General features: G+C 57.6%; 1 protein-coding gene across 8 annotated transcripts in view; it reads left to right on the top strand.

Annotated features, from left to right (window-relative positions):
* CHCHD6 (coiled-coil-helix-coiled-coil-helix domain containing 6) overlaps window positions 1-24,476 on the top strand; it is a 103,774-nt gene that overhangs the window by 70,873 nt on the left and 8,425 nt on the right. For all 8 annotated transcript variants that reach the window (XM_086368982.1, XM_086368983.1, XM_086368986.1 and 5 more), the window contains 2 exons: window positions 8,940-9,023; window positions 23,222-23,292. In XM_086368982.1, coding sequence (XP_086225108.1) covers window positions 8,940-9,023; window positions 23,222-23,292 — 155 coding nt within the window. The remainder of the gene's footprint in view (window positions 1-8,939; window positions 9,024-23,221; window positions 23,293-24,476) is intronic.

The following is a 24,476-nucleotide window of genomic DNA, read 5'->3' as shown; positions in this document are numbered from 1 at the left end:
CTCTGAGGGGCAGGTGGGCAGGATGACCGCAGACCTTGGGCTCCTGGAGGTGCCCCGTCCCCAGCGGGGCGCTGGTCGGTTCCCTCTGCTTCCTGGGTCCCCAGGAACAGGACACAAGTGACCCGCACTGGCGGCCTGACCTGGCGGGGGTCTGGTGTGGGACCAGGTGACCCCAACTGCTGCAGGCCAGGGAGAAGAGGACGGGCCACACGGGGCAGGCCCGGCCAGCTGGTCTGCGTGCTGGACCTCTGGCTTCCGGGTCATCCCTGTGGGTGGAGCAGCTCGAAGACTCCGCCCTCAGGAGTGCTCCCTGGGGCCCAGGGTAGTCCCTGTGTGGGGGGCCGGGGAGTGAGGGGAGGCGGCAGTGTCCACAACTCACACACACACATGTGCACACGCCCACACAGAGTCGGCTCTCAGCAGGGTGACAGCCCGTGCATAGGGCTGGGAGGGAGCAGGGAGCTCCCGTGGGGGTGGGGGTGCACGCTGCAGGTGCTGTGGCTGGATCTGCCCCCATTGGGACAGCGCGCCTCCTGTCGGTCCGGGTTGGTGATCCCTCCTGTGGGTGGAAGGTCTGCACCGCTTGAGACAGGTGTCAGTGTGTTTGCTCTGGGCAGCTCCAAGCAGCGGCAGCCTTGAGTGACCAAGACCTGGCCTGTTGTGGCTGACTGGGGCCCTGCGGAGCAGCAGGGGGCCGCCAGCGCCGGGGTTGCTCCTCCAAGTTCCCACACTCTGTGGTCGCGCCCATCATGGGGCCAACGGTGTGGGGACGGCGCTGCCCAGAGCCCGTGTCTCTCCAGGGCCTCGGGACAGGCACAGGCTTGGGGTGTGACCAGGGCCCTGCTGCCCATCCAGTATGTCCGGGGCTTCGTCCCCGCCTCTTTCCTCTGAGGACCTGTTGGCTCACGTCCAGCAGGTGGGTGCTCGGGGAGCCTCCACAGGGCTGGGCAGAGGGGTGGGCCCCTCGCCCAGCGGCCGGCTGTGCCCGGCGCCTGTGTCCTCGGTCCACGGCCTGGTTCCATACGAGGGCCCCGGCCCAGGCAAAGGCTATGTGAGCCGGTCTCTGAGCTCTGGGCGCTGCAGCCTGAGGAGCAGCGGGTGGCCCCCTCCCGCCCCGTCTCTCCAGTGCTGCCCTGCTGCTGCCCCTGGGCGAGTGGGCGGGGTTGTTCTCCCACACTTCTTCGTGAGATGTGCGCAGCTGAAGCCTGCAGGGTTTCCTCTGTGAGGCTCCGGGCTGCCCTTGTGCAGAGGCAGCTCTCACAGCCGCTGCAGATGCTGTGCGCCCGATGAGACGGGGTCAGGCCGTCCTCCTGGGCAGCAGCCTTCCAGGTCGGCTTCTATGAGCTGGGTTTAAAGCATGAATCAGTCAGATCGTATCAGGTTCCTGCTCAGAGCTCTGGGCTTGCTCCGGTCAGCACATCTGGCCTCCCCCCACCTTCCTGCTCCCCGGGCCAAGCCTGCAGCCTGTTGCCTGGGAGGCTTCTTTCCCTGATGTGGTCCTGGGGGCCAGGGGAGAGTCCGTGACGGCGGCATCTCATCTCTGCGCGTCCTCACTGCGTGGCTCTGGGGGACTTAATCACTTTGTGCCTCGGTTTGGTTGTCTGTTAAATGGGTTTACTTGCTCCCTCCTCACCAGATGATTGGATGAATTGAAGAAGCACTTGAGTTGCTGTCTGTTGACTTTTTATATTTTTTATAGCTTTTTGCTGCCTCAGCCTTGTCGCTGAGGAGTTACCTCTGATCCCTGTTTCTGTTGTAACTGAAGTTGTACCTTCTGCCCCATGTCTGGGTGCTGCTGAGAGGCAGTGGGGGCGGGGGGCGCGGGGCAGTGGGTCAGATGCGGGGTCGCACGGGGGAGCCAGCCTGCGATTCCTGGGCTGGTTCTCCTCTCACTCTGCCGCCGTGGAGCCTGTCTGCCCTGCAGCTCCTGGTTCAGTTCTGTCAGTGTTTTCAGAGACGCTGGTCTCTGACTGTGACTGTGGGTTTGTCCATGTTCTTTGGTCTGTCAGATCTGTTTTATGTGTTTGGGGTTTCTGTTATTAGGTGCATTGTTGCTGTTCAGTGGCTCAGTCGTGTCTGACTCTTTGCGACCGCATGGACTACAGCACGTCAGGCCTCCCTGTCCATCACCAACTCCTGGAGTCTGCTCACACTCATGTCCATCGAGTCGGTGATGCCATCCAACCATCTCATCCTCTGTCATCCCTTTCTCCTGCTGCCTTCAATCTTTCCCAGCATCAGGGTCTTTTCCAAGGAGTCAGTTCTTCTGACTCCAAAGTATTAGATTTTCAGCTTCAGCATCAGTCCTTCCAATGAATATTCAGGATTGATTACCTTTAGGATTGACTGGTTTGATCTCCTTGCAGTCCAAGGGACTCTCAAGAGTCTTCTCCATCCTTCGGTGCTCAGCCTTCTTTATGGTCCAACTCTCACATCCATACGTGACTACTGGAAAAAACTATTAGGTGTGTACACATTTATAATTGTTACCTCTTCTTGACTAACTGTCTCTTTTATTACTGTGAACTTGCCTTCTTTATATTATGTCTGGTAATGTCTTTTGTATTGAATTCTCCTTTATCTGATATTAATAGAGCTTCACCAACTTCCTTATACTTAGTCTGCCCTCTGTATCCTTTTCCCATTTCTAAAAACCTTTTTGCATCATTTTTATGAATAACGTCTAGCTGGAGTTCCGCCTTTGCGTGGGGGTGTGTGGTGAGCAGCATAGTGACCCGCACAGATGTCTGTGCCCTGACCCCCAGGCCTGTGATGATGGCCTCTCGCCTGGTGAATGGGCTCTGCGATGTGACTGACTCAAGAGTATGTGACGGGGAGAGGACCCTGTATTACCCCGGGGAGCCCAGTGTCCTCATCAGGAAAGAGGGAACAGGAGAGGCAGAGGAGGAGGCGTGCTGATATCTCAGAGGTCTGGGCACCATGAGACCAGGAGCAAGAAGCAGAGGCGACCGCTGGGCACCGGGGAAGGTGAGGAGCAGTCCTCTCGGTGGAGGCGACCGCTGGGCACCGGGGAAGGTGAGGAGCAGTCCTCTCGGCGGAGGCGACCGCTGGGCACCGGGGAAGGTGAGGAGCAGTCCTCTCGGCGGAGGCGACCACTGGGCGCCGGGGAAGGTGAGGAGCAGTCCTCTCGGCGGAGGCGACCGCTGGGCACCAGGGAAGGTGAGGAGCAGTCCTCTCGGCGCTGCCAAGAGGAAGCAGCCCTGCTGACGCCACAGTTTCAGCCGAGTGAGACCCCCGAACCTCTGCCCTCCAGCACTGTACGAGAGTCAATCTGTATTGTTTTAAGCGACTGAGTTTTTGGTAAGTTCTTGCAATAGCAGTAGCAAGCTAACGGGTAAGTGTGTTTAGTGTGATCCGGGGTGTGAGTGCCTTTAAAATCCTCCGTTTGGTACTCGCCTTGTTTGTCTCATCTGCCCTTTGTTCCTCGGTTGCTACTTTCTTGTAGACTTTTTTGAGGGAGATGGTGGAGATGAGTCAGTATATTTTAGAATTTCGTTTTATCTTCTCTACTGACTTTTTATTTGTGCCTTTTTTGGTTACATTTTTAGTAGTTATCCTCAAAATTACTTTTTTAAAAAAGACTGTGACAATCTATGCTCAAAAAATGTTGAGTTACTTCAGGAATTATTTAAGAACTTCACAGAAGCGCCCTGCCTGGATTCTTCTGAGCTTCTCAGATCTATATGTGGCATTTAATTAATTTGGGGAAATTCTTGGCCCTTATCTTTATTTTTGACCGTCTTTCTCTTCCCCTCCTGGGACTTCGGCAAACATGTGCTCTGCCGCGTGATACTGTCCTGAAGACCTCAGGGGCCCCGCTTCATTCTGTTTTTCATGCTTTGTTTGTGTTTCAGTCTGAATAATTTCTAATGACTTATCTCCATGTTCATGGTTCTTTGCTCTGTCCACAGTCTGCTAGTGAACCACGATCTCTCGCATTTCCCTTTGGTTGTTCTATAGTTTGGGTGGTGTCAGTGATGGTGGAGGAGGGGCCTCTGAAGACCCTCTCTTCCGTAAAAGCAATGAAGATGCTCAGAGCCTATTTTTTTCAGAACTGAAAATTGACCAAAGGCTTGTAGCCATTCAGAAGCGTTTGTTCAGGAAAAAATGGTGAGTTGCAGTAAGGACAGCAAGGCTTGTGGCATTTCAAAATGTGCTATTCCCATCCTTCTATCCCCACCTAAGCAGGGACCTTGAAAACCAGCACACACATTCATGGTGAAACCCAGCAGCCTGGGCAGAAGAGGGCTGTGTGTGTGTGTGAGGCCCTCCATCGTGTCCGAGTCTTTCTGACCGCGTGGACTCTAGCCCGCCAGACTGCTCTGTCCATGGGATTCTCCAGGCAGGAATTCTGGAGTGGGTAGCCGTTCCCTTCTCTGGGGGATCTATTCGACGCAGGGATTGAACCCAGGTCTCCTGCATTGCAGGCAAGTTCTCTACTATGTGAGCCACTAGGGAAGCCCAAAAGGGGCCGGGAAAGGACTGGAGTCCTTCAGAGCCCCATCCCCGAGGGCAGCACCCTTTTTCCTGCCTGGGGTTTCCTGGAGGACCCCACTCACAAGGCCAGCCTTGTTGGCCGTTACTCAGGTTGCCCAGTGGAAGCGGCCTTCCCCCCGGGGGCATTTGCTGTGAACCTTCAGAGCCTGCTGTTGAACACAGTGGCTGCCTCACAGGTGGGGGACAGTTCGGTGCAAACAGTAGGGTAACCCAAACGCTCGGGAAGAAAAGCTAGAGAAAGGAGGGACATAGAAGGCTTTGAAAAGTTGCTGACATTTTCCTGAGAAGCTGGAGGCCACACGCCGGGTTGGGCGGTGCTTGGGGAGACCTCAGGGCATGCACACTCAGGCACGTCATGCCAGACGGTCAGAGGCCGCGGTCAGAGACAGGGTCTTGAGGCCGGCAGAGGCCAGTGGCCTCGGCAAGAGGGGGAGGCGGGCGCCCGTGGGACGTCTCCACCGCTTCCCCTGTGGTGCCCACCCTTTCCTGCTGGATTCTCTGGCGTGTTAATCATGGTTATTTTAAAGTTCCTCTGTGTTAACTTCAGCATCCGGACCATTGTTGCAGCTGGCTTTGCTGAGTGTTTCCTCTTGCGGTACATCTTTATTGTGTTGTTTGTGTGTTTAAATTTTTGACTGAATGCTGAGCCTTCTGCGTAAACAAATCACAACAGCGGGCCCTGCACGACGCGTTTATACCAGTGAAGGGTTTCCTCTTGTTCCGGGAGAGCCTCGGTGTGGGGCTGGCTCTCTGATACGTGGCGTATAGTAGGGTTTCCTTTTTCTTTTCTTTTATCCAAAGTGGAATTTTTTTTGTTAAGGGTAAGATTATTTGGTTTGCGTTTTATATTAATTATTGACAGATTACAAGTCACACGTTGAGTGGTTTTAAGCAGTGACCACGTGTGACTGCGCAGTGGCCATGGGGCTGCACTGGTCACAACTCGGCCCCTGCCTTGGCCTCTCACGGCCACAGTCCTGTTCTGAGCCCACCAGGCTGCTGGGCCGAGGCTTCTCAGCTCCGGACTGTGGGGCTGTCCCCAGAAGGCAGCTCATGACCCCAGGTGGGTGGGCTCCGAGTCTGTGGGTGAGTTGAGGGCTCTGGACTGGGACCACGACCTCGGCCTCCCTGGAGCCTGCTGCCTCTCGTCCGGCCGCCGCTACGTGTCAGGGTTTGGGGGTCACGCCAAGGCTGAGCGAAGGGCCTCGGGACCCTGAGGACCCTCTCAGAGGCCGCAATGCCTGATTCCTGCAACCTTGTGTGAGCTCTTCTCTTCTGCCCTCTCCTGCCCTCCTCTCCTCCAGCCACCACGCCTGCCCCCCTATTTCCTTAGATCCCCCCGTCCCCTCCTCCTCTGCTGCCCCCCAGCACCCACATCCTGAGCAGACACGGGGCCCTGGGGTCAGCTCTGTGCTCTCCAGCGCCCCTGTCACGGCATCCTGGGGCCCTCGTCTCTGTGCTGAGCCCCCGTTTCCTCTACTGCCTTCAGCTTGGGGTTTGTCTTAGGCATTGGACTCCTTGTTTTGAAGGAATTTTAATTTATAATATTTGCGTGCGTGGGGACTTGCCTGTTTCATAATTTATTCTTTTTTATGAGAAGTTCATTTACCTTTTTAAGCAGCTTAAACTTACATGTTTAAATTCCTTTATCAACTGGAAATTTGAACACTGGGTGAATATTTGATAATGTTAAGTAATCCATTGTTTTTTTTTGTTTTTTTTTTTTGGTATGCAGTGCTGCTGGTTCTGTTTAGAAAAATAGAAGTCCTTATTTGTTAGAGAAATACTGAAGTGTGTGCATGTGGGGTGGCCTGCTGTAGGGGCCTGGGGAACAGAGGGTGGGTGCCAGAGACAGAGCAGGATCTCCCCTCGTTTACCATCCGATGCTCAGTGACGACTGGCTTTTAAAAGTATTATACACTTATAGTATTCAATATATTTTAATATTATTGTGATATCTGGGTTTATTTAATATTATTTTAATACAGTAACACATTTTTGAGCATTATTTTACTAGCATGTGAGATGAGTGCAGTTGTGCGGTAGTTTGAGCATTCTTTGGCGTTGCCTTTCTTTGGGATTGGAGTGAAAACTGACCTTTTCCAGTCCTGTGGCCACTGCTGAGTTTTCCAAATTTGCTGGCATATTGAGTGCAGCACTTTTACAGCATCATCTTTCAGGATTTGGAATAGCTCAACTGGAATTCCATCACCTCCACTAGCTTTGTTCGTAGTGATGCTTTCTAAGGCCCACTTGACTTCACATTCCAGGATGTCTGGCTCTAGGTGAGTTATCACACCATTGTGATTATCTGGGTCTTGAAGATCTTTTTTGTACAGTTCTTCTGTGTATTCTTGCCACCTCTTCTTAATATCTTCTGCTTCTGTTAGGTCCATACCATTTCTGTCCTTTATTGAGCCCATGTTTGCATGAAATGTTCCCTTGCAAAGAGTTGACTCACTGGAAAAGACTCTGATGCTGGGAGGGATTGGGGGCAAGAGGAGAAGGGGACGACAGAGGATGAGATGGCTGGATGGCATCACTGACTCGATGGACGTGAATTTGAGTGAACTCTGGGAGTTGGTGATGGACAGGGAGGCCTGGCGTGCTGCGATTCATGGGGTTGCAAAGAGTTGGACACGACTAAGCGACTGAACTGAACTGAAGTGAACACATTTTTACATAATAAAAAGTTTTTAGAAGTCCCGTATCACAGTGTCCCATCACGTGAATCTGCAGTGCCTCCTGGTTTGCTGACAGCCTTTCTGAGCTTACACTTCCTTGCACGTTTGGAGTTTGGTTTGCAGGCTTGTTTGAGCCGAAGGTTTGATTGTGGCCTTTCTTTGTGTCTCTGTTTCCTCGTCTCATTGCTGAGCATGTTCGTGGTGGCCTACACCTGCCCCGGTACAGGCCCGTCCCGCACTGCCCAGCCATGGCCTGGGGTTCCAGGGCCTGGAGCCTGGGCGTCTGGGCTGAAGGCAAGTTCAAGCAGACTGAGAACCATGGCCTGACGTAGGATCCTCAGGATTTGCACCGCAGCTGCTTGTTCCGGGGGAGCCCTGGGCTCTGGGGCTGAAGCTGGCCTCCGCCCAGCCCTGCCCAGGGCTGTGGCTTCAGCCTCCCCAGCCTGCCTGCCCGTCTGCTGTCGGGTGTTCGCGTCTTGGCTGTGCGCTCGGCCTGGCCCCGTGGTTGTCCCCTCCGCGTGTTTGGAGCAGAGAGGCGTGCTCAGCACCCTCCCCTGCCCCCCGACCTCATCACGCGCTGTCCCTGCCCTTCCCTGCCCCTTCCGGATCACGGCCTGTGAGCAGGCCTGCACAGTGGGGACGTTTTACTTCCATGTTGGGCAGAGCGTGTTTTATTCAGTGCTTTGCCCAAAAGACGGTTGGGAAGCGTCCTTAGGGAGAAGATGGCCACTCCCCTGCGAGCCCCTGGCCACTGCAGCTGTCTGTTTTCTGTCTGCTGGGATCTGAGCCTCATGAGGCCAGCACCTTCCGCACACCCCCACCCCTTCCCGGGGGACCCCGCCCCTCCCCGGCCTGGCTGCTTCTCAGGCCTGCTTGTCACATAGCACTGTCCACATTCCTCTCTGACCTGGGGCCGCCGCGAGCCCGCTGTGGACTCTGTCGTGTGTCCCCCAAGCCCAGGTCCCTGTGTGGCCGCTGGTCCGGGTGCCGTCGTCTGCTCTTTCTGCAGCCCCTGCGCCAGGCCAGCCCTCGCTGTTCTCAGGCAGAGGTGGGCTGGAGTCCCTGACCCGGGAGGGCCCAAGGGAACTGGGGACACAGCCTCCCCGCGAGGAGCAGGACGCAAGTGCCTGCCCCGCCCAATGTGGCGTCCCTGTGCCAAGGCCTGCCGGGGGTTGGGGGCTGTTGAGGGCCCCCCGGCTGGGTGAGGGAGAGGAGGGGCTGGCCGGGTAGCGTGGCCTCAGCCTGCCGTGACCCTGGGAGGCCCTCGGCGTGTGCACCGGCCATTCTCTTTGCTCCCTCAGGAGGCTGAGGGCAGCTGCCCCCCCAGACCTAGGACGCTGGGTTCCCATATGCTGCTCCCTTCAGATCCCTGGCCCCAGACGCAGGGGTTTTGCTCAGCAGGAGGAGGACGTCGGGCGTGATTTGGTGGCATGTGTGTGCAGTGCTTCCATCCCGTGAGCCCGGGGGTCCCATCTGCCCAGACACGATTCCTGCCCACCCACACCGCCCCGTGGCTTTGAGCTTTGGGTCGCGCTGAAGCCCCTCTGTCTCTGCGTTGTCATGGGGTCTGGTCACCCTCCTGTCTGTGGAGCCTGTGGGCACCTGGCCGGTGCTGGGAACATACTTGCCCATGTTGGTTCCCCAGGGTCCTCCCTGGATGGCAGGTGGTGGCCTGGCACGGTGTGGGCTTCGGCTCCTAAGTCGCCGACAGCTGACTGGGTTCTGCTCTCCCCACAGGCCAGGGAGCTGGAGAGCCAGGAGGAAGAGCTGAGATGCCGCGACGCCTTCTACAAGGAGCAGCTGGGGCGCCTGGAGAGGCAGGTGGGTCCCTCGGGTCCAGGGAACCCGCCCCCGCGGTCTGCTCTGGGAGGAGGCCTTGCGTCCAGTAGCCTCCTGTGGTTGCTGATTCTCCTGGGGCCGGCGATCAGCGGCCTGCCCTGCTCTCCTGAGGGTGGGCCTCTGAAGTGAACGAGATGCGGAGACACAGCACCCGCCCCTTCCAGGCCCGCAGCGACCCTCGAAAAGCCAGTTGTGACTTGCTCACTGTCTGGGGGCTCAGAGAACGCCTGAGGGCGTGGCGGGGGCAGGGGGCGGTGAGCGTGTGGCTCTCCCTGTGCCTGAGCCCAGGGCCAGGCCCCCTGCCTGTCGTCCCCGTGCATCCTGGAGGCTCCGTCACGGTTTGCAGCTTCGAGGCTGGCGGTGTCTCGTGGGCTTGACTGCAGCCTGTTCCGTGGAGCCAGGCCGTGGGGCAGGAGGGCGCTGCCTGCTCTATGGCTGCCCTCCGGTACCCTCGGTGTCGGGGACGCCAGCGTGCGAGGGGTGCAGGCAGCGGGCCACCCTCCTCTGCTGCGTCCTCAGCATCCCGTCCCCCTGCCCCATGTCTTTGGTCACGTCCAGACTCCCTACTTGTGCTGAGGGGCCCTTCTTCTAAGTGGGGTGTGCCTGCCCAGTCGTGGGCAGTTACTGAAAGTGTCCAGGAGACCCGTGGAGATGCGTAGACACCAGTCCTCCGCACAGCAGGAGCTGGGGCTGGGGGAGGCGGAGGGGCTGGTGTGGGCCGGGCACCTTTTCTGGGGACAGCTCTGTTTCTGTAACGGAGGCTATTGCTGTTGTGTTTTTATTTAAACTGGGCCTCGTTTGTTGAAGGCTCAGACCTTGACATTCTCAGCTTCTGTGCACAGGGCTTCAGGGACTGGCTGTGTCAAGCTCCTCTTTTTTTCTTCCATCTCCTCTTAGCTTAGGTACTGATGGTGGAAACCTGTTTAGGAGCATTGGAACCACAGCTGGTCCTCCTGGACTCCCAGTAGCTGGGAGCTGGTGTGGGCGGCACGAAGGTCAGGCTCTTGCCCTGAGGACACCGTCTGACCCGCTGTGTGCTCGGCGGTGTCGGGCAGGAGAAACCGGGGAGCCGCGGAACGCGGCCCTGGTTCTGGGGAGCGGACTTCGTGACCCCTGTGTCCTCACCGGTCACTCTGCAGGACGGCTTGGCCTGTGTGGCACGTGGTGGCAAGTGTGGGAGGCGTGTGAGGCTGCTGCAGCAGCCCTGTGTGAAGGGCCCGCATCCCGCACAGACAGTCTCCTGTGAGCATGCCCCCTCAGGAAAGGCCCAGGTCTCCCTGCTCGTTCCTCTCCCGGCCTCTGGGTCCCCTTGCCCCATCCAGCCCCGCGTGTCCTGGTGGTGGAACCTACTCCTCTGCTTCCTGCGTCCTCATCTGTCACCCACAGGAGGGGCGTTGGCCCTGATGGTCTCCTGGCCTGGTGGCCAGCCCCCTGTCCCCGTCCACGGTTCTCACGGCCTTGTCTGCCCTGTGCCTCCTCGCCCAGCCCTGGACATCACCTGCTCGGGCCTGGTGTGTTCTTCCCTCTCCCTTCTCCTGGCCCAGCTCCGTCCCCCGGCCCTTGCCCTGGCTTCTGCCCCGACGTGGTCGATTTGCCCTGCTGAGTGCCAGGTTAGGACACTGTTCTTACACGTCACGGCACCAGCCCTGCAGGACCCAGAGCAGAGAGGGGGCGGGAAGGGCCGTCTGTGGACGGCAGGCCCCGCGCAGGTCCCTGCAGAGAGCAGGCTGCCCCACCTCTGTCAGCAGCAGCTCAGGCCTACCTCCAGACAGGACGTGGGGCCGGGCGGGCTCCGCTCCCACAGCAGGCAGCGGGCCGGTGCTGTCCGAGGGTCACTTGGGGCTGTGTGGTCTGCAGGGACACTGGGGCTCCAGGGGGCATCTTACCCAGAGCCGTTCTGAGTAAACCCGAGTGTCTGCAGGGGTCTCGGAGGTCTCAGAGTCACAGGGTTCTGGCTTCTCAGCTCAAGCAGAGGGAGGTTGGCTTATTCACCCGAGTGAGAATCTCACATCATACGTGAGGTGCTTTGGGATGTACGGAGTTCCGGCCTGTCCCGCCTCTGGGAGGACTGTCCCCGTGGACCCTGTGGGCCTGGCTTCCTGCCGTCCTCCCAGGAGCAGCACAGGCCGTCCCGCCTCCTGTTCAGAGGGCCACACCTGGCAAGCGTTGAGCACGTGCTGTCGGCCTCTGACGAGAACGCCAGGTGCCCGTTACGTGAACACGACATGGCGGCACCTGGCTGTTGGTTCCCAGCTTGCGGTGTCGCCTGAACACTGCTCCATCCCTGTGGGTGCCAGGGACACATGTTGGTTGTTGGAGAAGCTGGTGGACGGTGCTGCCTGCGACCCTAGAGACACCCCTTCCGTCAGGTTCCCACCAGCCCTGGACCCAGAAGCCGTGTTGCAGGCCTTGGTCGGGGGGCTTGGGAGGGGCCCTGGAGCTCAACCATGGGGACGCAGCAACCGGTGCTCGGGGCTGGTGGGGGTAGTGAGCCGGACTGTCAGGACCATGGACTGTGTGAGGCGGCAGGTCTCCTCCAGACCCTGGAATCTCACCTTGGAGGTCTTCCGTCCTATCAGTGGTGCCCTGAACACGCCCCCCCACGGTGAGCACATGACCTTGAGCACGTGACCTTGAGCACACGGGTGGGTAGCGCTATCCAGGGTGCTCCCACCCTGTCCTGTGACCACCCTACCCCAGGAGAGGCCTCCTGGAAGACACACCCGCTTCACATAGAAGTTCTCACAGCAGACTCCAGTTGAGGCAATGCCGTTTCTTCTAGATGACTCTCAGATGTGTTAACCATGGAAGGAAGAATGAGAACTGTGAGGAAAGTCAGAAAAAACCTGCATCAGTAGAATTTAAAGAGGGAAAGCAGGCAAGTGACTCAACAGATGGAGGAGTTGAGCAGAAAGCAGAGAGTGGGTTTAAATGGAATCTGAGAGGCATCTGAGGGGTTTTGAAAGGGAAACATGCAGATTACGAAGATTTTAGGTTGCTGGGCTGTGAATGATTAACTGCTGGCTGAGATTCTGAGGCCAAAATCGTGCCTCTGTTGAAATGAGAAAAACGACAGTGATGTTCGAAATGCCTCAGTTTTCAAAAAGAAGCTCAAGAAGGATAAATCAGAAACTAACAAGATTTTTACCTACAAGCAAGGAGTGGGAATGGGCTCGGAAGACAGGGAGGGTAAGGGACGTCCCTGAGTATATTTTTTATAAGTAGTTTGACATTTGAATCATGTTGCTATTTTTCTTATTCAAAAAATTACATCAACAGAAATGGGATTAAAAATTAATAGAAGCAGAAATAAATGAACCCAGCTGTCTGTCAGGCAGATAGCAGCCTGCAGAGAGGGAGCCCCCGGGGGGGGATGGCCAGGTTCCCCTCCCCTGCTCCCCGCCAGGGGCAGCCGGGAGCCCTGGATACGTTGCGAGCCCCCGAGGACTGAGAGGAGGAGCAGCAGCGGGCTGGCCTGTGTGCGCACGCACCCTCCCAGGGACGACGTCTCAGGCCCAAGCTCATGGCAGACGGCCACCCAGGCGGGCTCCTGCTCCTCCAGGTTAAGAGGGAGCCCCTAGCAACACTGGAGGTTGGGGGGTAGCCCCCAACATGTGGCCCCAAGAAGTGTTCTTCATCCCTGGGGCTCAGAGACTCGTTTCTTCCTGTGAGACCCCACGTGGGTCAGTAGCGCACCGGGGAATCCGGCCCCAGCAGGACCATGGGACAGCCAGGGGCACTGACCCAGGAGGAGCGCTTCGCCCTGTGGACCAGAGAGAGGGTCCTTGCTCCCACACAGACCATCCGTGAGCCGCTGGGCAACAGGGCCCCTGCTGCCTGTAGGCCAGAGATGCCGTCCCATCTGGAACACTGGGGCCTGCCCTGCCGGAGGAGCCCCAGCAAGCGGCCGACGGGGAGCACTTTCTGCCCCAGGGTCTCAGAGGACCCAGGCGGGTGCAGACGTGCAGTCAAGGCTCTGTCTCCAGATGCTGAGCAGATTGCAGAGGAAACCCGAGGGAAGCTACGCCTGCCCTCACAATCGTGAGATCTGGAAACTAGAGGCAGGCCTTGAAAGCAGGCAGGGAGGACTGGTGTTCTGGCACTGATGCGGTGGGTAACGGAGCCCTGTCTCCCCTGAGGCCAGAAGGGAGCGGTCTGTTACCAAGTCCTGAAAGAAAACTCAACCGTGAGCGCTGCACCCGCCCAAGCTACCTTTCAGGAACGAGCAGGAAATGCCATTCTCAGGTCACAGAGAGCTGGGAGACGGTGCGGCTGCCCAGCCTACCTGTAAAGAGTGGCAAAGTAAGTTCTTGAAACGGAGAACACGATAAAAGAAATAATTTGGGAACATGAATAAGAAAGAAAGAACAGAGTAAATTAAAAATGCAGATAAATACAAGATTATCTTTTGTCACAGCAATTTTTGAAGTCATACTTGATTGCTATAAAAGGTAACAAGTCATGATGTGAGACAAATGCATCTGTATCTATATCTATATATGCATATACAGTCTGCATATCCAAGCTGACTGTAGACAGTGAGGACGAAGGAATGTAAGTGAAGTAAGGCTTTCAGACCTCACCCTGGGTGGTTGAGCATTAATAGCAGCAGGTTGTACATTACACGTGTGTTATGATATTACACAGCGCAGCCGCTGAGAAAGTCAGATTAAGCAGTAACTCAGACACACTATTAATAAGTCAGATGTTTAACCCACAGGAAGAAAGAAGAGAGAAACAGGAGGAACAGAGAGAACAAACAGAAAATATGTAATGAAACGGTAGACTGAAGCTCTGGCTGTCAGTAGTCATCCCAAAGGTAAGTGGTCTAAATAAAGCAGTGAACGTGGAGGTTGGCAGGACCTCTCTCACACACGTATACATGCACGCACAGAGCTGCACTGTCTGTGAGAGACTCAAGTACAGTGCCAGACGAAAAGGAAAAGGCTGAGGCAAGATATATAAGCATTGAGCCGGAAAACCATGGGGCAGCCATTAGTATCAGATACAGCGCTTCAGAGCAGAGAAAATCACTAGACGCAAGGGGGGCGTTACCTGACGACAGGGTTCGTCCACCAGGAGGGCATCGCGGCCCTCGGTGAGCCTGCACCAGAGAAGGGCGGCTTCACCTCGGTGGAGCAGAAGCCGACGGGGCAGAAGCAAGCAGTCTCAAACAGGAGTCTGAGTCCTTAACACCCTCCTCTCAGCAACAGATGGAAAATCAGCCAGGATATAAAGGGTCCAAATGGCATATAATCCAACAACAGCAGAATTCAAATGTTTTCAAGCACCTTTGAGACCAAGATAGTCTGTATCGTGGGCCATAATACTAACCATAGCAAATTTGAAAGACTCGAAACCAGCATATCAAAATATATGGGCTACAGCCTAAGCAGAGTTGAATGGGAAATGTATAGCAGCAAACCCATAAATTAGAAAAGTTTCAAAATCTCAAAAAATTAGGAAAAGAACAGCAAAATAAACCCCAAGCAAGTATAAGGAAGGAAATAATAAAAGATAGCAAAAAATATAATCATGACAGGAAAACACCAGAGGGAATTAATGGAACAGAGCCCTGGTTCTTGGGGGAAAATTGGTGAAATCGACAGCCTCTAGCAGGGACAATGAAGGGGTAGCGAAAACACGAGCCCCTCAGCAGCGACGCAGGCTGTGTCCCCACGGACACCACGGCCACTGGGACGGAAGGGAGAAACTCCGCCTCGTGCTTGTAGAGCCTGTGATGGAGAAGAAATGGGCCAGTTCTCGGAAAACCACAGACTGCTAAAACTCAGCCCAGATGAGGTTGATACACAGAATAGTCCTATAACCTCTGAAGAAATGGACTTCATGACTATAAGACTCCAGGAGAAGAAATCTCCAGGTCAGATGGTTTCTCTGGAGAGCTCTACAAAGAAGAATTACGACCAATTCTACACAATCTCTTCTAGAAAACAGACACTCAGGGGAAACTTCCCAGCTCATTTCATGAGGCCGTATTTGTCAGACAAGCAGTGTTACCAAACCAAAGACAAGGGAAAACTACAGAGCAATGTCTCTCATGAAATTAGACACAAAAGTTGTGTCTAACCGAATTCAGCAGTGTATGAAAAGAGTTATACACCGTGTGTGTGTATATCACAGTATACAAAGTGGGGTTTATTCTGGGTGTGCACTAGGTCAGTGCCTGAAAATCAATGAAATATGTCATATCTAACAATCTAAGGGAAAAATCATAAGATCATATTAATTGATCCAGAGAAGTATTTGAGAAAAATCAGCTCTATTCACGATAAAAACCCTTAGAAAATCAGGAGTGGAAGAGAACTGCCGTAACTAGTTAAAGAGCGTGAGACGAGGGACAGAGACAAGTCCCCAGACCCTCAGCTGGCACCAGAGACAAAGGTGAGGCTGGATGTCCATCCCCGTGTGGGCACAGTGGGGCTGGCACCAGGCAGGCACCAGCCTCTGGGGGAGACAAGGAAGAGAAAACGAAGGCTGTAGGTCAGAAGAGAAGGAACGAGACGGTCCCTGCTTTCAGGTGACCTGAACATCTTCATGGATGACCAGAGGAGCCCAAAAGAAGAAAAGAAAATCCTGAAACGAATGAAGGCATTAGCAAGGTCACCAGATGCAAGATCCACACACAAGAACCCGCTGCATTACAGACTGCCGTGTGCTAGCAACATCTGGATCCTGAGATTAAAGCCAGCAAAAGCAAGATCTGTAAGCAGACCTCATCAAAATCAAAACTTTGGTGCTGTGGAAGACCCTGTGAGGAGGATGAAAAGAGGAGCTACAGACGGGGGAAAACATTTGCAAAGCACACACCAAACAAAGGGCTGTGATCTAGAATATAGAAGATACTCTGACAGCACTCCCCAAAGTTAAATATATAAAGCCCAACAATCCAATTAGAAAGATCCACCACAGGGATATACAGATGACAGATGAGCACATGAGAAGAGTTTCCCCATTAGCTGTTAGATATGCAGATTGGACCTGCAGTTGGCACTGCGTACCTGTCGGGGCAGCGGACACCTTTCCTTGTGACATGCTGAGGGGTGTGCAGAGCATGGCGAGGCCACGCACGTCCACATGGCACACGGGAGCTGGCCTGAGAGTGGTCCCCTGAGCCGGTGTAGACGCCTTGAGTGCACGACACAGTGTGTGTGACATGCTGAGGAGCGTGTAGAACGCAGCAAGGCCACGCACGTCCACATGGCACACGGGAGCTGGCCTGAGAGTGGCCCCCCAAGCCGGTGTAGATGCCTTGTGTGCACGACACAGTGGGCGATGACAGACAAGGGTTGTAACATGGTGGATCTTGAAAAGAAAATCTAAGCCCAAACTGACACAAACAGCTCCAGAAACAGGAGGAAAGGACAGGAAAGCTGTCTTTACAGAAGAACCACTGATAAATGTGGAAGGAACGATGGACTGTCCCCCGCTCACTGCGGTTGTAGTGAGAATTACTTCAGGCAAAAGCTGCGACTTCCACGTTGGGAGGGAGTGTTCCAGCACCCCTCCTCAGCTCACGTGCTTGCTGTCGAGGGGGCAGTGTGTGGCCGAGGTTCTACGTTCTGCATGGCACATCACCCCTAAACTGAGAGGCGTCCGGTGTCTGCCAGGCAGGGCCACGGGCTCTGTGAGCCGGGGGCTCATGAGAAACAGGTCCCCTGTGCTCCCTGAGGTCGGGAGTTTCCTGTGGGCGTGAAGGGTCCCGGCTGCGGTAGAAATCCAGTGTTTATCTAGAATATCAGAGTTCCTCCGCTCTTGGGGGACGTGGCTGAAGTGTTGGGAGGTGAAGTGCCCTGGTGACTAAAGCAGCTCAAGTGGCTTCAGGCGGAGAGAGCGGGTGAGTGGGTGGACAGGCGGGGCCCCGAGCCCTGCCCTCCTCTGCCCCTCCTCGGGCAAACGGCCCCCAGCCCCTGCGGGCGGCTGCCACGTGCTGCTTGGGCTGGAAACGGTCTTTCTGGGTCTATCTTGTTTCTCATGTATTTATTCGCTCTCGAGCTTTCAAGTTGCTCAGACCCCTTGTGGACCCATGTGCCGGCTGCCAGGCCCTCAGGCACAGCCCAGCAGCATGGGCCCACGCCTGTCCCACTTAGGAGCTCCTACTGGCTTGCCGTCTCCGCGTCTTTGGACTTTATTTGTGGATATGAAAATAGGGACCTTTTAAAAAGTACCCTTCAGCAGCACCCACACGTTAGGCTTCCACGAGGACTGGTTGGATTTCCTGGGTGCTGTGACATTTCCACGCACCAGGGTCTCACGTGTGCTCTGCGCCCGCACCGCGGAGCTCCCGTCTCGGCTCATGTCCATTCACGCGTGTGCTCCGCGCCCGCGCCGCGGAGCTCCCACCTCGGCTCATGTCCATGTGCAAAAGGAGCTGAGCCCTCGCTTGCACCTGTTGCTGTGTGTGTCCAGGTCTCCCACAGAGGCAGCTCCGGGAAGGCTGCCTGGTGCATCCGGCTCCCAGCCTCAGTGGACTCTGTCTGCAGCACCAGCAAGGTGAGCTGTGTGACCGCACTCGGGCTGGCATACAGCAGGTGCTCATCACAGCCCCATTCCCTCCTGTGGATGAAGTCAGAGAGGAAAGAAGGAAACCCTTTTCCAGAGTCTCCTACAGGCATTCGTAAACACTTAGCAAGAGCCTTTATGGTGCTTGAATTGAGTTACTCATTTTTGCAGTAATGGAGGGAATTCTCTTTAACTTAGGTAACAATTTACACTTCATATACATTGAGCCAACAAAGTTCCATACAGTCAAAGCTATGGTTTTTCTAGTAGTTGTATATGGATGTGAGAATTGGACCATAACGAAGGCTGAACATTCAGAAAACTAAGATCATGGCATCCAGTCCCATCACTTCATGGCAAATAGATGAGGAAACAATGGAAACAGTGAGACACTTAATTTCCGTGGGCTCCAAAATCACTGCAGATGGTGACTGCAGCCATGAAATTAAAAGACGCTTGCTCCTTGGAAGAAAAACTATGAGCAACCTAGACAGCATATTAAAAAGCAGAGACATTATTTTGCTGACAAAGATCTGTCTAGTCAAAGCTATGGTTTTTCCAGTAGTCATGTATGGATGTGAGAGCTGGACTATAAAGAAAGCTGAGCGCCAAAGAATTGATGCTTTTAAACTGTGATGTTGGAGGAGACTCCTGAGGGTTCCTTGTACTGCAAGATCAAACCAGTCCATCCTAAAGGAAATCAGTCTTGAATACTCATTGGAAGGACTGATGCTGAAGCTCCAATACTTTGGCCAGCTGATGTGAAGAAACAACTCATTAGAAAAGACCCTGATGCTGGGAAAGATTGAAGGCAGGAGGAGAAGGGGGCGACAGAGGATGAGATGGTTGGATGGCATCTCCGACTCAGTGGACATGGCTTGAGCAAGCTCAAGCTCAAACTCAAACCGGGAGATGGTGAAGGATAGGGGAGCCTGGTGTGTTGCAGGCCATGGGGTCGCAAAGAGTCAGACACGCCTGAGCGACTGAACAACAGCAACAGCACACTGAGCTATGTCATCCCCACAAAGTGTGCTGTCTGGCAGCATTTTGAAGCTGTCCTGAGATCAGAAGTTGGCCTCAGAGGAGGTGACAGCATGCAGAAGCCTCACCTGTTCAGGGCGAGCGGGAGTAGGGCTGTCTGCACAGCTGACTGTGGGAATGGACCTGCTCCCAGTCCCCTGGGAGGTGACAGGCCCATGAGACAGTCCGCTGTCTTTCCTCCTTTGATTTTCTTTTAAAAATTCTCCAACCACATTATCAAGCCGCTGGGAAACGTAGTGCTCCTCTGTAGTACGCAGTTTTGGAATTCAGCCAGGTTTCTCAGAGGGTGGAGTTCTCTGTGGAGCGGCAGCTGTGGCTGATGGCACAGTGTCGTCAGCAGCAAAGCAGGCTTAGCCTCAGGCACCCCTGGCTGGGAGCAGTGGTTCTCACTTTGGGTGCCCAGGGGACCCCCCCGGGAACTTCTTTAAACACCAATGCCTGGGCCTACCCCCGACCACCCACCAGCCTGCAGGCCGGGCTCCGACAGCCCTGTGGCTCCAGCGTTGAGGCCACAAGGGCGGGGAAGCATGGAGGACGGGGCCCCACCGAGGGCCCCAGGAGTTTAGAAAGCAGCTGTGCTGCCCGTGGGCGCCCTGGTTCTGCACACCTGTGCTCCCAGGCGTCCCGGGCACTCAGGTATGCATCAGGAGACTCAGGAGCTCGCTGACCAGCAGGGCTGGGGCCAGTCCGCCCGTCAGACAGGCTGGGAACTCTGCTGCTGCAGGCCCCTGCCCTGGCCTCCAGTGGGCCCATGCCCCGGCTGACCGCACGGGGGCGCTTTCAGCCCTGGGGCCAGGTTCTGGAAGCAGGTGCCGGCAGTCACTGCCGCAGGAGCGACCCCGTCTCAGTGCCAAGCACCCCTGCGTGGGGAGCCTGGTCAGCACCCCTGTGGCCGAGTTCCGGCCCCATGTGGCTCCTGGTCCTCCAGCTGCTGTGGGGAGCGGTCCTGGGACCTTGACCCTGCAGCCCTTTGCTCAGGGTTGGGTCACCAGCCAGTCACAGAAGTGGAGTTAAATTTTGTCTCTTCATTTTGAAAAATTCTTTTAAATTTTCTGTTGTGCTGTGCATCTTGTTTTCACGCTACTCAGCTCTTCATTCAGCAGATACGCTTCTGTGAGTGTGCGAGGCAGCTGACCCAACAAAGGCCTGGCTGGCTGCCACAGAGCTGCCCGCCTGGCGGACAGCCTCCCGCCACCATCGCAGAGCTCGCGTGTCCCGGTCCGTCGTCTGTGCTCCCGGCAGCTCCCCACTCCAGCCAAAGCTGACCCCCGTCCTGAAGGGCCCTGCTGCAGGGCGCGGGCGTGGACCCCGCGTCACATGGGCCTAGTGCGGTGTGCATGTGTGTGCACGCCTATGTCTGCACTGATGTCTGCATCTACAGGGGGACTGTCCACACGGAGCTACCCAGGATGCTCGTTTTCTCTCCCTTGTGAGGGCGAGTGGCAGCTCCCCCAGCCACACTCAGCAGCCCCTCGATGTGTGAGGACACTCAGCAGGGCCTGGGGAGCCCGGGCCTCGAGGGGCTGCAGCAGCACGCGGCGGGGCACCTCCTCCCTGACGGTTCACAGGTGCCGGTGCCCACAGGGGCTCTCACCTGGAGCCAGCACCACACTCCAATTAGCAGTTCACATTGCGGCCAGGCCCCACCGGCAGCCGGGCGGGTGGGCAAGGAAACAGACCGTGAGGGGATCCAGGCCATGAGGGGGCCTGGCGGGAGGGGGCCCCAGGGGAAGCGCCGCTCTGGGCTTGGAGGGCCCGCTGGCTGGCTGGTCCTGGCCTGGGGTCCCCCTGAAGCCCCTGGGCCCCATGGCCACACACGGTGGTTTGCTCCTCGCGGCCGCAGAGCAGAGCCGAGACCGTCTCCTCCTCTCTCCTGAAGTGTCCAGTGAGATGCTATCTCCTGGGGGAGGGTCCGGGCCCCTCCTCCGGCCTGGCCGTGTGCCCCATGTCCCCCTGCCCTGGGGAATCTGCCCTGCTCCCCCCTCAGCCACTCCTGGGGGCCGCTGCTTGGGCACCGCCAGCACCAGCAGCTCTGGGCGTGGATGGCGCAACGCAGCTGGAACTCCCTCCTATGGGGAGCTTTCCTCCAGGAAACACAGTCTCCCTCCCAGATAATTCCCTTGGCTGCCGTGCGGTGGGTGTTCAGTTTTTAAGAGTTTCATTGTTTCCTCTGTGCAGGCCCATGCACCCCGAGTGTCTTAAACTCGGTGTCTCCATAGCCTCTGCGGCAGTGCCCAGGACACTGCTCAGGGGGCTCTGTGACTGTCCGCAGGGCAGAGAAGCGGGGCAGCAGGCCCCTCAGGGCTCCAACTGCCAGGTGCCTCATGCAGGAGCGGCACGCTGCCCTCCCAGCCTCACGGGTGCCCACCCTGGTGTGATGGGGTCTGCCTGACGCGTCCCCCTCCACCGTCCCTCTCACCTCCACCCTCTCTTTTGAGCTGAGAACCCAGGCCCTTGGAGAAATCAGACAGGATGAGATATGGAAGCTGCTCGCGAAGTAACTGAAGAAACACTGTGACTCTTAAAGCCCATGGAGATAAGGCTCACATCTCCTTACTCATGTTGTTTAATGTTTAATGGCAGCTTTAATTAATGGAGATGAGGTCTTTTGGTTTCAGACTCACTCTGAGCAGTGGGAGCGGAGGAGGCCGCCTATTCACAGGTGGAGGAGGGGGCTCCGATTCCTTGGGTCTGCTTTAGGGGACGGGTGACCGCCAGGTGCAGGAGATGGGGTGCCACTGGGTTCCCGGGCAGCAGGGCTGGGGGGTCACGGTGCCACCACACTGAAAAATGAATCCTTGCAGTCCCTGTGGTCGGGCTGTGGCGGGACCCCTGGCACACACGGGGTCCTGACGTGCGTGGGGGATTCCCCATCCTTCCCGAAACCCTTGCGTGGAGTCTGTGAGGGCCTCGCTCTCGGTGGCGGCAGGCTCAGAAGGCGCACCTGGCAGCGTCCCCAGGAAGCGGGGTGGACGCAGGCTGCTGCTCGCTCCAGGGCAGCAGTAGGGGCAGCCGTCCTGTTCAGGCAGGTCAGACGGGCAGGCGGAGGGCGGGCCTGAGTCCTGCGGCCGTGGAGGAAGCGGCTCCGGGGTTATCAGTGCTTCTCGGCCTGCACGCTCTTCCTGTGACAGACCTCACTCACCACAGGCCAAGCCCACAGCCTGCCTGGCTGTGGACCCAGCCTCCCCACAGATCCAGGTACCCCCGGCCAGGCCGTGCATGGAGGAGGAGGTCGGAGCCCCCAGGCCCGTCCAGCCGCACGGCTCCCTGGGGAAGACCGGGCGTCAGCACGTCCCCACAGGGTTCGGGGGAGCCTGGTGGGGTGAGGGGAGCCCCGTTCCTTTCCTGCCTGGTGCACTGGGTGTTCAGCCCATACCGCTCATCGGGGGGCCTGGGCTGTGCATGGTCAGAGGTGAGGGATGTGCTGGGGGAGCTGGGGCTCACGCCGTCGCTGGGGTGGGGGCCTACGCCCAACATCTGGCCCCCTAGCATGGCCCAGAGCTGATCCCCGCCCTTCCTGGGCCCTGCTGCTCCTCAGAGCCCCTTCCGTGTGCCCACCAGGAGGCAGCTCCCCAGGCCGAGGGTCCAGGACAGGGCCGAGGGCCTGGTCCCGATGCCCCCCCTTCACCCCAGCCCCTGAGGTGGACAGTGGGGTCCGTGAGGCTGGCGCCCACCCTGCCCAGCTCTGACCCTGCCTCCTGTCACCTCCTCTGGTCCAAAAGGTCTAGGCTCCCCGTGTCTCCCCTGGAGGTGGGGTCGCAGTGCCGGGCTGGGAGGCTGATGGCCGTGGGGGCCCCACGTGACCAGGCCTCCCGCACTGCGGTGGGAAGGGGCGGGCCAAGCCTGGGCAGGCCACTGGGCACCTGCTGGTGTCTGAAGGCAGCCCCAGGTCAGGCTCCTCCCGTGGCGTCCTTCTCAGGACATCCTGGGAGACGTCGGGCCCTCTTGGGGCCTCACTGGAGCTGGTGCTGGGGCAGGCGTGTGTGGGTATCCCCTGGAAGAGCCGCATGTGGGCTACTGGTCCAGTGGCCTGAGGCTGCTCACCTGGCACAGAGAAGTAGGGGGACTGACTGGGGGCGCCATGGGCTCCACCTGCTGTGGCCCCCGCCCCCCAGCTCCACCCCCCGCGGCCCCCCCACAGCCCCTGCCCGCTGGCCCACACAGCGGGGTGACCTTGGACGGAAGGCAGCATGTACCCAGGGCCCGCGGGCCCTGCAGTGCGGCGGGTGTCCTGGGCTGCGGTCCGGCACTTGCGCCTGCGGTGTGGCTTGGGGCAAGTCACTTCAGGTCTCTGGGCGGCAGAGGCCTGTAAGACGGGCTTGGACCAGACAGCCCTCAGCAGACGCCCAAGGGACAGTGAACATCCTGGGCTGCGGCCTCGCAGTCTCCAGGTGCCTGTGTAGCCAGAGTGGCCTGTGCTATGAGCTCACCAGTCGCGTGTGTGACCACGTGTCCATAAAGCTCTTCTACAGGTTGGGGAGGGCCCTGCTCACAGGGTCTGTGTGTGCTGGGCCGCCTGCTGTGCTGCCAGGGGAGTCTGCGGGCTGAGCAGGGCGGCGGGCGGGATGGGGCTGCAGGAGTCCTCTGTGGTGACCCGTGGCTCTGTGTTCTCTCCGCAGAACCTCGAGGCGTACAGGCTGTCGTCACAGCAGTTCCACGAGGCAGCCACGAAGATTGAGGGCGCCATCAAGTAAGGGCCCCTCCTCCTCCCTGCAAGCTCAGCCGCAGCTCAAAACTGCCCCTCGGGGAGACCCGCCCCTGTGCCGCATCCCGGGCTTCTGGAGGGCACTGCGGCCGCGTGGAAACCCACCCCTGTGCCACATCCCGGGCTTCTGTAGGGCACTGCGGCCGCGTGGAAACCCACCCCTGTGCCGCATCGCGGGCTTCTGGAGGGCACTGCGGCCGCGTGGAAACCCACCCCTGTGCCACATCCTGGGCTTCTGGAGGGACACTGACGGCCATGTGTCCCTTCCTGCTCCAAGGCCCCCACGTCCGTCTCATGCCAGGGGTCAGGGCAGAGCCACTCCAGGCCCACGTCCTGCGTGTCCTGTGGGCTCAGATCCCCAGGGAGTCAAGAAGGGGTGCTGCCGGCCCCGTGGTCCTGGGGGTTCCAGGGTGACCTGACCCTGAGCCACACGCTTCTGCAGGATACTGGTCGGGGGAGCTTGGGCGGCACAGGGCTGAGCTACAGCGTCGTGTCCGTCTGTCCTCCCACACTGGGGACCTGGGGGTGGAGCGTCAGGAAATGGGGCACAGTCTGAGGCAAATGCAGATGTTACTTGGGGTGCAGACCTGGAAGGGTCCGCAGGGCCCCATGGGGCAGGAGAGTGGGCCTCGCACGGCGACAAGGGCACGGCTCTGCTGACCTCCCAGGGGCCGTGTCGTCTCCAGGCCCGCATGCCTCAGGCCAGAGCCAGGGCCCCAGGAAGCATGGTGATTATGGCTCAGTGCGCACGGCTGTGAGAGGTCTGGGCAGCAGTCCGCAGGCCCCAGCGGAAGGCGGCAGCACCAGAACCCAGGAGCCCTCTGTCCCGAGGGTCCACCTCCTGAGAAACGACATGCAGGGCACAGGCTGGCCACCGCCGCCCTGGGGCTTCCTGCGTGCTCTCCAGAGGCTGTAGGTGTTATTGCCCAGGACTGGGGCCTGGGTCCCTGGTGCGGTCAAACCCCAGGGAGTTGAGGTCCCGGGTTCTGAGGCTTCTCTGCCGTCCAGCCTCTGGGAAGGGGAGAGTACACCCTTGGCCGTGATTGCTCACAACCCCTCAGAGTGTCCCCAAACATCAATCTCGCTGTTACCCCCACCCCCCAATGCATTTGCAAATGAGGTGGGTTTTGGGGCCACTGCCTGGGGCACCCCGAGACCACAGGACCCCA

This window comes from Bos grunniens, chromosome 22 (genome assembly GCF_055505025.1).
Source record: "Bos grunniens cultivar Pamir isolate PY7600 chromosome 22, Bosgru_T2T1.0, whole genome shotgun sequence".
Classification (NCBI taxonomy): Eukaryota; Metazoa; Chordata; class Mammalia; order Artiodactyla; family Bovidae; genus Bos; species Bos grunniens.
This window is presented reverse-complemented; position numbering and strand designations above follow the sequence as displayed.